The 13,270-nt window shown below is 47.9% G+C and overlaps 2 protein-coding genes across 2 annotated transcripts in view; one reads left to right on the forward strand and one right to left on the reverse strand.

Annotated features, from left to right (window-relative positions):
- TTYH3 (tweety family member 3) overlaps window positions 1-13,270 on the forward strand; it is a 112,425-nt gene that overhangs the window by 98,376 nt on the left and 779 nt on the right. Inside the window, exons 13-14 of the mRNA XM_060260488.1 lie at window positions 752-827; window positions 4,625-4,728. Coding sequence (XP_060116471.1) covers window positions 752-827; window positions 4,625-4,705 — 157 coding nt within the window. The 3' untranslated portion in view covers window positions 4,706-4,728. The remainder of the gene's footprint in view (window positions 1-751; window positions 828-4,624; window positions 4,729-13,270) is intronic.
- The window catches only part of LFNG (LFNG O-fucosylpeptide 3-beta-N-acetylglucosaminyltransferase), a 139,506-nt gene that overhangs the window by 48,075 nt on the left and 78,161 nt on the right, over window positions 1-13,270 (reverse strand). The window lies entirely within an intron of this gene.

Genomic DNA, 13,270 nt, shown 5'->3' on the forward strand with positions numbered 1-13,270 from the left:
GGCATCTGCTTCTGGGTATCAATCCCTGTTTAGCCTGCGACTGACTCAAATGACTTGCTAAGCGCAGCCACTTTTGGATTCCACGAAACTGAGCACTTTCGATGGTGCATTTTCCCAAGTCTCTGAATGATCTCTCCCCATGCCTTCATTTCCGTGTTTAAATAGCATGGACTACCAAGCGAAAAAGGAAAATGAGTTACATTCTTGGAACAGGGCAGGACTATTTCATTGTCATTTGGGGGCAGGCTAATTTAGAGTCAGTTTGATGTAGTGGTTAAGTATGCGGACTCTTATCTTGGAGAACTGGGTTTGATTCCCCACTCCTCCACTTGCAGCTGCTGGAATGGCCTTGGGTCAGCCATAGCTCTGGCAGAGGTTGTCCTTGGAAGGGCAGCTGCTGTGAGAGCCCTCTCAGCCCCACCCACCTCACATTGTGTCTGTTGTGCGGGGGGGGGGGGGTAGAGATAAAGGAGATTGTGAGCCACTCTGAGATTCGGAGTGGAGGGCAGGATATAAATCCAGTTTCTTCTTCATGTGGTTACTAATCTTTTGGCTCTTATTTAAAACCCATTCTGTGGGAGAGACAGTACAGAATTCCTTGTGTTGGGCACCATTATCAATAAGATTCCCAGACCATTACCATTTTGCCAGTGAATGCATGTTAACGATTCTGTGATTCTCTCAGTCATTGCTGTTTTTACAAAGAAATTACCTTTTCACACTATTTTTCTCCCCCCCCTCTCCACTCCAGGAGCCAAAATGCAAATTTCCAGAATCCTCGCTGTGAGAACACCCCATTGATTGGCCGAGAGTCCCCACCTCCCTCTGTAAGTCTGTATTTACTGTTTTGGAAGGGTAAGGCAGATATTTGCAGAATGTATAATCAGCTACTAGTCAGTCAAAGGCGGGATCTACTCCACTTGCATCTTCTGGTCACGTGTCAGGATAGCTGTTCAACAATGAAAGTAAATGCACGTTACTTTAATATCTGCACAAATTCCACTTTGTGTTCATTAGCAGATTTCTAGCAGACGACACGCACACCATCAGCCCAGCCCCTATGCAGGATTGCAAGACCCACCTCTTGAGGTTGCAGAGCATGCTCCGTTTGGACATGAACACCGAATCCTTCTCCAAAATCTGCCTTGCTGTTGTATTCTTGTAGGGGGCGGAAGTCCTTTTTGTGTTTTGATATTTGTACTTTGAATTTCTCGGGGTGTGTTTATTTTTCTCTCTTTTGTCTAGTAGAAATTCCTTTCATGGAAGGTTTTGATAGGCCCACAAACTGCTCCAGATTCAGATTTTATTTCCTGATTCTCTCTTTGGTTGCAGTCTTACACCAACACTACTTTGCAATAAGTGACCCACTTTGGCATTGAGCAGGTGGTACTTTACAGGGCCATTCTAAGCGCCCTTCTAAGTCCATTGGCTTCAGCTGACCGAGAAGGGGGCAAGTTTGCTGAGGATTGCAACCTTAGTACCCAGCTGGCAAAATCATTGAAAACCACCCTGACCATAGAATAAGGCAGGACATGCGTTTTCAATCTATAAAAAGAGGAACCCTTAAGATCAGCGGTGGAATTCTAGCAGGAGCTCCTTTGCATATTAGGCCACACCCCCTTGATGTAGTCCTCCAAGAGCTTACAAAAAAGAGCCTTGTAAGCTCTTGGAGGATTGGCTGCATCAGGGGTGTGTGGCCTAATATGCAAAAGAGCTCCTGCTAGAATTCCACCACTGCTTATAGCTATAGAAAGGTAACTAACGATGCAATCCCGAATGGAGTTACTCCAGTCTGAACGTACTGAAATCAATGGGATCTAACTGGAGTATTTCTTCAAAGGATGGCACTGTTGACTTCCATCAGAAATGTGGTCTTTTCTTCCTGCTAGAGAAAAAGGAATGGATATTAATCTTGCCTTGGATATCCTCATTCACTCTTTCCCAGGCAGCAGACAAGTGAGCCTAATTTGCACTGTTACCCATATGCAGTTATGAGAAGGTTAGGTATCTGAGGAGCCGGAATCTTGACTCCTTACGGGAGCGATTCTGTGTGTCAAGTGCTGTCACATCACTTCTGACTTACGGATACCCTATGAATTAATGACCTTGAAAACATCCTGTCCAGGGATTTTTTTTCTAGCAGGAACTCTTTTGCATGCTAGGCCACACCCCCTGATGTTGCCAATCCTCCAAGAGCTTACAAAAAAGAGCCTTGTGAGCTCTTGGAGGATTGGCTACATCAGGGGTGTGTGGAGGAACTCCTGCTAGAATTCCTGCTAGAGGAACTCCTGCTAGAACACACAAAGGAGCTCCTGCTAGAATTCCGCCCCTGCTTAAGAACCTTTGCCAGCCTCCAGGTAGCTCTTTTCCAAACTAGAGAAATCAGTTCTCCTGGAGAAAATGGATGCTTTGGATGGTGGACTTTGCGGCACTGTACCCCACGGAGGTCCCTGCCTTTCCCCAGCTCCTTCTTCAAATCTCCAGGAGTTTCCCAACCAGGATCTAGCAACCCTGTCCCCTCCCCCATCTCCTGTTGGTGGCCAAGGGGGACCCGGCAACTTACGGGGTTGCCAGCCTCCAGGTAGGGCCTAGAGATCTCCTGCTATTACAGCTGGTCTCCAGACGATAGAGATCAGTCCTCCTGGAGAAAAGAGCTGCTTTGGAGCATGTCCTCTAGGGCACTGCACCCTGCCGAGATCCCTCTGCTCCCTAAACCCTGCACTCCCCAGGCTCTAACCCCAAAATCTCCAGGAATTTCCCAACGCAGAGCTGGCATCCCTGTCTCTGGACCAGATTCATGGAAGCTCCCTCCTCACCCTTCCGAAAAGACGAGCAGATTTGTGGTAACCTCTCACTGCCAGTCCTGGTTAATATCAGAGAATTCTAGATTGATTGATTGATTTGCTATGTACTTGTCACGGTGGTCTTTAAATTTCATTTTTTTTTCCTTTTAATTTAAATGGGCTTTCTCGGGTGCAGCGTTGGCTTTCCAGAGAAAATGCAGATGCATTCTTTGGCGCAGTGTCTGAAACCATCGCCGTTCAGATTTTGAGGATGAGGGGGGTGAGATGGGCTTTCCCCTTTTAAAAAGGTCAAGGTAGTCCCCTGTGCAAGCAGCAGTCGTTTTCGACTCTGGGGTGACGTTGCTTTCACAACGTTTTCACGGCAGACTTTTTACGGGGTGGTTTGCCGTTGCCTTCCCCAGTCATCTACACTTTCCCCCCAGCAAGCTGGGGACTCATTTTACCCACCTCGGAAGGATGGAAGGCTGAGCCAACCTGGAGCCGGCTACCTGAACCAGCTTCCGCCGGGATCAAACTCAGGTCATGAGCAGAGGGCTCCGACTGCAATACTGCAGCTTCACCACTCTGCGCCACGGGGCTCTTTTAGCTCAGTGCAATACCCCCATTCATGCACTGGTAGCAGTACCTTTCTGTAAAGCTGCTGTTTGTAAAGAGAATCTTTATTCTCCCAAGAGTCAGGGGAGAGAGTCAGTGGCCCTAATTCCATGTCTGAGTTTGGAGAGAGGGAAACGGAAGCCAGAGACACGAACAGCGTTATCATAGGGGAAGGTGTAGGATGGACAATGCGATCAGTCTGCTACAGAAAGACCCATAGAGAGATTTTATAGCCAGTGGGCTTCACTAGAGTTTGAGAGACCTGGGTTCGAATCTCCACTTTGCTACGGAAGTTCACTGGGCAGCCTTGGGGGGGGGGGATGGGCAGTCAACTCCTCTCTCAGTCTAACTTCCTTCACAGGGGTGGTGGTCACGAGGATAAAATGGAGGGAAGAAAGGCATTGTAGGCTGCTTTTGGTTCCTATTGGAGAAAACATCGGAACATAGATATCTAAATAAATGGATGATAACACCACCCTGCGAAACTAAGGAAAGGGAGATTAACCTAATCAGACTGGAAATATAGCTGCAGTTTGTAGAAGAGGTGGCTTTGGAGATGTTTTCGCCATTTAGATTCTAACAGTGTAGGAAGCGGCCGTCTGTGATACGCAGACGCCAGAGAAGCAGGATTCAGGTGTGAATCAAGGCCTTGTTCCAAGTCACGCATCCCAAAGGCGTCGTCTGGCTCAGGCTTGACTGTGGTGCACCAAAGTGGCACGATTTAGACCTATCTCTCGCCACTCCTCTTCTGTTAGGATCAGGGTACTTTTCCCGAGTCATATAAAAACAGGAAGCAGCCATCGAGTAGGAGAGCTGCGCAGGCCTGCGCCCTTTTCCAAGTTGTGTTACTTCCTTTACTCAGGGCACTGTTGAGAGGTAAGCGCTTGGAGGTGCCCAAGCTGACCGGACTCGTCCCTTTTGGGCTTGGCTTATAATGTGGGAACCAAGGCACAACTCACCCTGGAATCGTCTGCTTCATTGTCTGTGTGTCTCTCTCTCTTTGTCCCCCCGGTCATCCCTCCCCTCGTTTCCTTCTCTTTGCTCCCGAGTTCCGTTCCTCTAGGATGGTAGAACCTCCCTCCCCACTCCGTCATCGGCATACACGCCACAGCGTTGTCACTTGCTTGCACTGTGTGTTTTTCATGCACGTTGAGGCTGCACTCTCTCTCTTTTTTTTTCTCTCTCTCTCTCTCTTTCTTTCTTTCTCTTTTCCTGCCTCATCACAGTTGTATTTGGCTGCCATGGACAGTAGCAGCCATACGAGCTGGCAGTTTAAGCCCTCGGACAGTGCTCGGACGTACTGGTAACAGCGCCCGCAAAATCAAAACAGGTACTGAACTCAAGGTCCTTCTCGCTGAACCCTTCCCGACCTCACCGACCTTTGCCATTCCTGCACTTTACTTCTTCCCTGGGCCAGTGCCAAAAGTCTTCACGTTCCTCCTCCCTGCACTCTCCAGCTTCCACCCCCTTCCTGCCCAGGGCTGACGCTAGCTCTCACGGATTGCCCTGGCGCTTAGCGATGAAGCAGCATCAGCATCTTTTCCTCGGTGACACTTCCTATGCTCCTTCTGGCAGTCAGAAGATGGAACATCGTAGCAATGGGCTGGGGGTTTCTTCTCCTTTATTTAGGAGCACCCTCGAACTTGGATGCAATGGAACAGAATGGACTTGTCAAATTTTTCTCAAACGCAGGAGCTTGTCTTGCTGATCAATAAATGCCAGACGTTCTTTGCCATCCCTCCCTTGGATTCTTGGCCATTCTCTTCTGCGTTTTGTCCCAGTCTGTGCTACAAAACATCCTGGTTTTTTTTTGGGGGGGGGGGGGTGATCGTTGCCTCTCTGTAAAGGCAAATCTCCTCAAAGTAAACCTTAAACCTAAAATAACATGTTTTCAAACAGCCACCTAACAGTGGGTTTTTCTGGCCCCAAACCGCATCAGTATATCCTCATTTCCGCATGCATTTTTGTGCCTTTAGTTTTCGCTTCTCTATTTTTGCATTCCCCCCCCAGGTTTTTCCCAGTTCTTTTGAGACCACTTTTATGCCAATCTTTTTCTGGCAGCCAATTTTGATTCACCTTTTCCCTTGTGCACAACGTTTCTGTCGGTTTTCTTTGGCCCACCCACGACCAGCTCACTTTTTGATGATTGGCCTGTCCAGGGCTTTTTTTTTTTTGTAGCAGGAACCCCTTTGCATATTAGGCCACAAACCCTTGACGTAGTCAATCCTCCTGCAGCTTTCAGTAGGCCCTGTACAAAGAGCCCTCTAAGCTCTTGGAGGATTGCTTACATCAGGGGTGTGCGGCCTAACATGCAAAGGAGTTCCTGCTACAGAAAAAGCCCTGGACCTGTAACTGTCAAAGCTCTCCCTCTCCCCTGCCACCCACAAAACAAGTGCTTTCATTTTTTTCTAAATGGCCCTATGATAGCAACATATTGCTAGAGCATCGTAGCAATAGGTGTAGCAGGTGCTCTGAATCCCCTGTTTTATTTTTCCTTCAAGTAAGTCCCTTCTCCTGTGGAGATACGCCTTTTTCCTTGTATCTCTCTGAGGTACAGGGCTAGAGATTTTTATTTAAGAAGACCGCAGATTTATACCCCTCCCTTCTCTCTGAATCAGAGTCTCCGAGTGGCTTACGATCTCCTTTATCTCCTTCCCCCGCAACAGACACTCTGTAAGGTGGGTGGGGCTGGGAGAGCTCTCCCAGAAGCTGCCCTTTCAAGGACAACTCTTGCAAGAGCTATGGCTGACCCAAGGCCATTCCACCAGGTGCAAGTGGAGGAGTCGGGGAATCAAACCCAGTTCTCCCAGTTAAGAGTCTGCGCACTTAACCACTACACCAAACCAAATTAAATGTGGGAATTCAAAGAGCCTGCTAAACCTATTACAGCACTCTAGCCGCCCTGAGCCACTTGTGGGAAGGGCGGGATATAAATCCCAAATAAATAAATAAATAGCAATGTAGCAATCATTTAGGACCTTTTAAAAAAGGGGGGGGTGTGTGCCGTGATGTCACCGCCAATGAAGACATCCTTCCTTGGAAATCCTCATTACGGAAGGCACGTCGCAGAAGAAAATAACTGACTCCACAGTTGTGAAAATGCAAAAGGAGGGTAGACATGAGAAAGGACCAATCCCAAACCTATTCTAGTGTTTGCAGATGGGCTGCCAAGAAAATCGGGCAGAAAAGCCCAGTGTTTGCATACCTCATCTCCCCACTTTAAAAAATATATATCTTTGCAGTCAAGGTTGCATGAGGAAGTGCAAGCTCCTTGTTCCAGTTCTTCTTTTAGAGTTTTTTTTTTCTGCCAGATTTCCTCCCCAGTTCTTGCAGGGCAGACTCCCCTCTCCCAACAACCTATATCCTCAGTTCCGCTGCTAGGCCCTTCAGAGTAACAAGTAATCATAGAGGTTGTCAGACACTGCTTGGTGTAGTAGTAGTTTGGTAGCCAGTTTGGTGTAGTGGTTAAGCGTGCAGACTCTTATCTGTGAGAACCGGGTTTGATTCCCCACTCCTCCACTTGCAGCTGCTGGAATGGCCTTGGGTCAGCCATAGCTCTTGCAGAGTAGTCCTTGAAAGGACAGCTGCTATCAGAGCTCTCTCATCCCCACCTACCTCACAGGGTGTCTGTTGTGAGGGAAGAAGATATAGGAGATTGTAAGCTACTCTGAGTCTCTGATTCAGAGAGAAGGGTGGGGTATAAATCTGCAGTCGTCTTCTTCTCTCCTTCTTCCTAATGAGCGAGAACTCTCCCATGAAGCAGCTTCTTTGCCGCCTTAAGGTGAAGGACCAGAGCACAGGCTCAGCCTCCATCACTGCTAGTTTAAAAACGGATTTGTGAGGATCACGTCCCGGAACAGCTTAGGCCTCTGGGAGCAGCCGCTCGTCAGCAGAGACAGCCCTGGAACGGAAGGCGCTTTTTGTGTATGTTCCATGTTTGCGAGCGACTCAGATGCATCGAGGAGGCTCACCTGCAGTTTGCGTCCCAGAGCTATCCATTCCCCGCGTGGCTTCTCTCCCCCCTCCCTTAAAATAAAACCACGTGCCTCTGGAAGCGATCAGCACCGATTGCAGCGCTTGTCTTGCTCAGACAGATAACGGTCCCCAATTCGCAGTCTGCATCCCGTTCCTCAAGACCTGTTTGTTCCCCCACCCCGCCCCCATGCTCCACATTGCCCGTTCCTCTCTGGTGCTTTCGTGCTGCCGCCATCTTGTGCTGGCTTCCATATCTTTCTCTCTCTTTCTCTCTCTTTCGTGTCACTGCCTGGTTTGTGTTCTCCCTGCCTCCCTTGTCATTGTCTTGCTGTGCTTTGGGAGGGTGCTTGTGGGGGCGGGAGGGGTGCTCTCTCGAGAATTGGGGCCAGATTGGCAAAAAGAACAGCCTGGTCTTGGTGCACTCCCTCAAGCGCATGAGTGAGAATCCGTGTGCTTTGTTGACTGCATGTTGCTTGTACTCTTGCAGAATGCCACTGCATTTTCCTCTCTCGTAAGCCACCGTGTGCTAGCCTTCCTGGGAAACCAGGATTCGATGCGGGGTTACTTTGTTTCGGTGGGTGTCGACATAGGTGTCCATTTGCACTGTTGTGTTGTGTTACTGTTGTGTATTTACAAATTTTATATTTCAGGATTGGGGGCTGGAGGGATAAAATTGGGCAGAGTTTTATAGTCTAGGGCCACTCCTGGATTTTTAAAAGCAGAGGCACCATTTTGATTTTCAGTGCTGGGAATGGGAAGATTTAAATTCTTACTCTCCCTCCCGCCCCAGTTTAATCTTGATTATAGCTAAAAGTACATCTAAAACTAGCAGGGCTTTTTTTGAGCAGGAACACAGTTCCAGCTGGCTTGGTATCAGGGGGTGTGGCCTAATATGCAAATGAGTTCCAGCCGGGCTTTTTCTCCAAAAGAGCCCTGCGCGAAACAATGGTGATGTCAGGGGGTGTGGCCTAATATGCACATGAGTTCCTGCTGGGCCTTTTCTACTTAAAAAGCCCTGTCTAAAAGCATCTGCCAGAATTCGCAATAATGGGTTTAAATTACAAGCAGAAAGATACTAGCTGAATATTGAGTGGGGGGCGGAGTTTATAGTAACAGTAGTTCAACTGTGGAATTAGCTGCCTAGAGAGGTGGTGAGCTTCCCCTCTTCAAAAAGCAGTTGGACCAGGGGTGAAATTCCAGCAAAAGCTCCTTTGCATATTCGGTCACACACCCCTGATGTAGCCAATCAAGGGTGGAATTCCAGCAAGAGCTCCTTTGCATATTAGGCCACACCCTCCTGAGTAGCCAATCCTCCAAGAGCTTACAGGGCTCTTTTTCTTAAGCTCTTGGAGGATTGGCTACATCAGGAGGGTGTGGCCTAATACGCAAAGGAGTTCCTGCTAGAATTCCACCCCTGAGTTGGACAGACATGTGTGAGAGATCTTGCACTGAGCAGGGGGTTGGACTAGATGGCTTCTGTGGCCCTTTCCAGTTCTGTGATTCTTTGACTACTCTGTGCCTGCCAAGTATTTTTTATAAAGGCGGCGAGGCCAGTTGGAACTTCTGCCCTGCAAGGCTTCTAATTGGCCAATGGAGATTTGATTGGCCGTGGAGATTTTTTAAAACTTTGCTTCGGCAGCCACTGCCAATAAAGCACAAGGATCTTACCTGTGTATCTGGAGATAAACTGCGGCAGCCATTTTGTGGTTGCACCCACTACATGGTGTCAGAATTCCAAAGGTCACCACAGGCTCAAAAAGATCGGGGAGGGCTGCCTTAATAGGGTTGTTCAGATACTGCTGAGACAGAGGGTGCTGCATCACATGCTTGCATTTCTTCTGTGGAGTGGGTTCTCTTCCTTTACAGTCGAACGACACGTGACGCGTGGTTCTGCAGTTCTTCTTCCAGCCTGATATAAGCTGGAGGCGAGTGTGTGTCAGTGGTGGGGGTGGGAGAGGCCGACTTTTGGCCTCAGTGGTGACTCTTTCCTTGCCAGGGCTTATCCATCCACAGTTTGGTGTCGTGGTGAAGTGCGCGGACTCTTCTCTGGGAGAACCGGGTTCGATTCCCCACTCCTCCACTTGCAGCTGTTGGAATGGCCTTGGGTCAGCCAGAGCTCTGGCTGGAGTTGTCCTTGAAAGGGCCAGTATGGAGTAGTGGTTAAGTGTGCGGACTCTTACGTGGGAGAACCGTGTTTGATTCTCCACTCCTCCACTTGCAGCTGCTGAAATGGCCTTGGGTCAGCCATAGCTCTCACAGAGGTTGCCCTAGAAAGGGCAGCTGCTGTAAGAGCTCTCTCAGCCCCACCTACTTCATAGGGTGCCTGTTGTGGGGAAAGAAGATATAGGAGATTGTAAGCTGCCCTGAGACTCTGATTCAGAGAGAAGGGCAGGGTATAAAACTGCAGTCGTCGTTGTCTTCTTTCCCCCTGCCCAGCTGGTTTTCCACCCACAAAGGAATGGGAACAGCGTCCCCCACAAGAATCGTGGAACCATTTGTGTCCTGTCGTTTGCTACAGTTTTGAAAAGTAGAAAATGCGAAGGAGGACAGGACAGGCGGGGTTTTTCTTGAGCAGGAGCGCACGGCTGGCTTGGTGTCAGGGAGTGTGGCCTAATATGCAAATAAGTTCCTGCTGGGCTTTTTCTACAAAAACAAGCCTTGTAAACAGGTACCAGTGATCGGTTTGCCCCAGTTATGAAAAGCAGACAGCAAATAACATCAAATTATCTAGCCTACTGGTTCATCTGAGCCCTCCATCGTGAGAGCACAGGTGAGATTTGGTGTATGTCTTCATGTCCACAATATTGAACAGCAAACTACAATATTAAATAAGCAATCAGGCCAGCTCCTGCTTAAGAAGACCTGGAAATTGAATGTTTTGCCTAGTATAAGTCCAGTGACTGAACTCTCAGTCAGCCTGACTGTATGATTTATAGAAATCATGAAAGTTGAATAACTCGTTGGTTTTTAAAAAGAAATTAAATGGAGTGGTCTCTTTGGAAGAGGTTTTAACTGTGCTCGTGGGTTGCATTATTTCTACTTCAATTTCTACTGCTGCTTTTTCCCAAAGATTGGGAGACCCCATATTTTACAATAAAACACACATTTGTGTGTTAATGTATCCATTTGCGTGTATACCATTTGTGTGTGTGTGTGTCTCCTACACACCCGGCAGGAAGCATAAGAACATAAGAGAAGCCATGTTGTATCAGGCCAATGGCCCATCCAGTCCAACATTCTGTGTCACGTAAGAACATAAGAGAAGCCATGATGGATCAGGCCAGTGGCCCATCCAGTCCAACACTCTGTGTCACGTAAGAACATAAGAGAAGCCATCTTGGATCAGGCCAATGGCCCATGCAGTCCAACACTCTGTGTCACACAGTGGCCCAAAAACCTCAAGTGCCATCAGGATGTCCAGTGGGGCTAGAAGCCCTTCCACTGTGCCCCCCCCCCCAAGCACCAGAGCATCACTGCCCCAAGCAAGGCTCTGGACAACCACAGCGTTCCACAGTCACAGTCCCTGCCAGGCCAGGTTCAACAAGCAAGCCCAAAAGTTCAGGCCACAAGGTTCAGAGGGTTTGACCAACCAGCAGGCTAATCAGCAAGACTGCAGTGAAGTGAATCCCATGCCATCTCCAGGCCTGCACAGGGAGTTGCCCTGCAGGTGATGCTGGGTGCGGCATTGGGCTCATTCGGCAAGCCAAGTCAGCTCCTCTGTTCATGAGGAGCACGTTTAGAAGGGTGCGGCTCTGCTTAGGATCACATCGTAGGTTAATCCAGGTGGGTCAGACGTGTTGGTCTGAAGCAGTAGAACAAAGCAGGAGACAAGAAGCGCCTTTAAGACCAACAAAGTTTTATTCAGAATGTAAGCTTTCGTGTGCTCTAAGTACACTTCATCAGGCAATAGCAAGGAACGGCAAGCAGTCCTAAATATAGAAAAAGTGGGCTGTGTGTTAGTGTGCAGAGTCACGGAAAAGTTTTTTTAGCAGATTAAAAGAATCGTGAGTTGAGGTTCTGGTGTTTGTTAGTTAGTGTTAACTGGGCTGAAACCACAACAACAGAAGGTGATATAAAGCAGATAGATGTCCATGTACTAAACCTTTTAGTTATTCTGAAGTGAAGTGCAAGAAAAGAGTCTGTTGTAATGTTTTTGTTGCTCAGTCTCTGGTTAAGACACTCACACTCAGCCATGGAAGATTCATTGCGTGGACATAATGGTGTATACCACCATAAATTTATTTGGAGAGTGGGATTAAAAACCATTAGCCGGTGGCTGCGTTCTTATTTAACGTAGGAAGACCCGGCTGGATCAGACCAGTGGTCCATCTGGTCTGGCATCCTGTCTCACACGGTGGCCAACCAGTTCATCTGGAGGGCCAACAACAGGGCAGAGAGGCCAAGGCCTTCATAAGAACATCAGAAGAGCCCTGCTGGATCAGACCAGTGGCCCATCTAGTCCAGCATCCTGTCTCACACGGTGGCCAACCAGTTCATCTGGAGGGCCAACAACAGGGCAGAGAGGCCAAGGCCTTCATAAGAACATCAGAAGAGCCCTGCTGGATCAGACCAGTGGCCCATCTAGTCCAGCATCCTGTCTCACACGGTGGCCAACCAGTTCATCTGGAGGGCCAACAACAGGGCAGAGAGGCCAAGGCCTTCATAAGAACATCAGAAGAGGCCTGCTGGATCAGACCAGTGAAGGTTCATCTAGCCCAGCATCCTGTCTCACACAGTGGCCAACCAGTTCATCTACAAGTAATCCTGGGAGGCTTCCCTGCAAGTACAAGCTAGAAATACAAGTTGATGGGGTGTGAACTGGCAGAGACTGACCAAGAGAGAGATCTTGGGGTCGTGGTAGATAACTCTCTGAAAATGTCAAGACAGTGTGGGATTGCAATAAAAAAGGCCAACGGCATGCTGGGAATTATTAGGAAGGGCATTGGAAACAAATCAGCTAGTATCATAATGCCCCTGTATAAATCGATGGTGCGGTCTCATTTGGAATACTGTGTACAATTCTGGTCACCGCACCTCAAAAAGCATATTATAGCATTGGAAAAAGTGCAGAAAAGGGCATCTAGAATGATTAAAGGTTTGGAACGCTTTCCCTATGAAGAAAGGTTAAAACGCTCGGGGCTCTTTAGTTTGGAGAAACGTCGACTGCGGGGTGACATAATAGAGGTTTACAAGATTATGCATGGGATGGAGAAAGTAGAGAAAGAAGTACTTTTCTCTCTTTCTCACAATACAAGAACTTGTGGGCATTCAATGAAATTGCTGAGCAGTCAGGTTAAAACAGATAGAAGGAAGTACTTCTTCACCCAAAGGGTGATTAACACATGGAATTCACTGCCACAGGAGGTGGTGGTGGCTACAAGCACAGCCAGCTTTAAGAGGGGATTAGATAAAAATATGGAGCAGAGGTCCATCAGTGGCTATTAGCGACAGTATGTGTGAATATATGTGTGTATATATATATATATGTATATATATATATATATATGTGTGTATATATATATATATGTATGTGTGTGTATATATATATATATGTGTGTGTGTGTGTGTGTGTGTATATTTATGTATGTGTGTATATATATGTGTGTGTGTGTGTGTGTGTGCATGTTTATGTATGTGTGTGTATGTATATGTATGTATGTATGTACACACACACACATATATTGGCCACTGTGTGACACAGAGTGTTGGACTGGATGGGCCGTTGGTCTGATCTAACATGGCTTCTCATGTTTTTAGTAATCCTGGGAGTTGTAGTTTGCGAGGGGTGGGGGAAGTAGAAATCCTAGCGTCCTCCCCCGCAGAACAGGAGCTTGGAGCATTTCCATGGTTGGAAAGATTCCATCCAGAAAGCATGAATGTTTTGTCTTCCCCCTCCT

The sequence above is a fragment of the Heteronotia binoei genome, chromosome 20 (genome assembly GCF_032191835.1).
Source record: "Heteronotia binoei isolate CCM8104 ecotype False Entrance Well chromosome 20, APGP_CSIRO_Hbin_v1, whole genome shotgun sequence".
NCBI classification, from domain to species: Eukaryota; Metazoa; Chordata; class Lepidosauria; order Squamata; family Gekkonidae; genus Heteronotia; species Heteronotia binoei.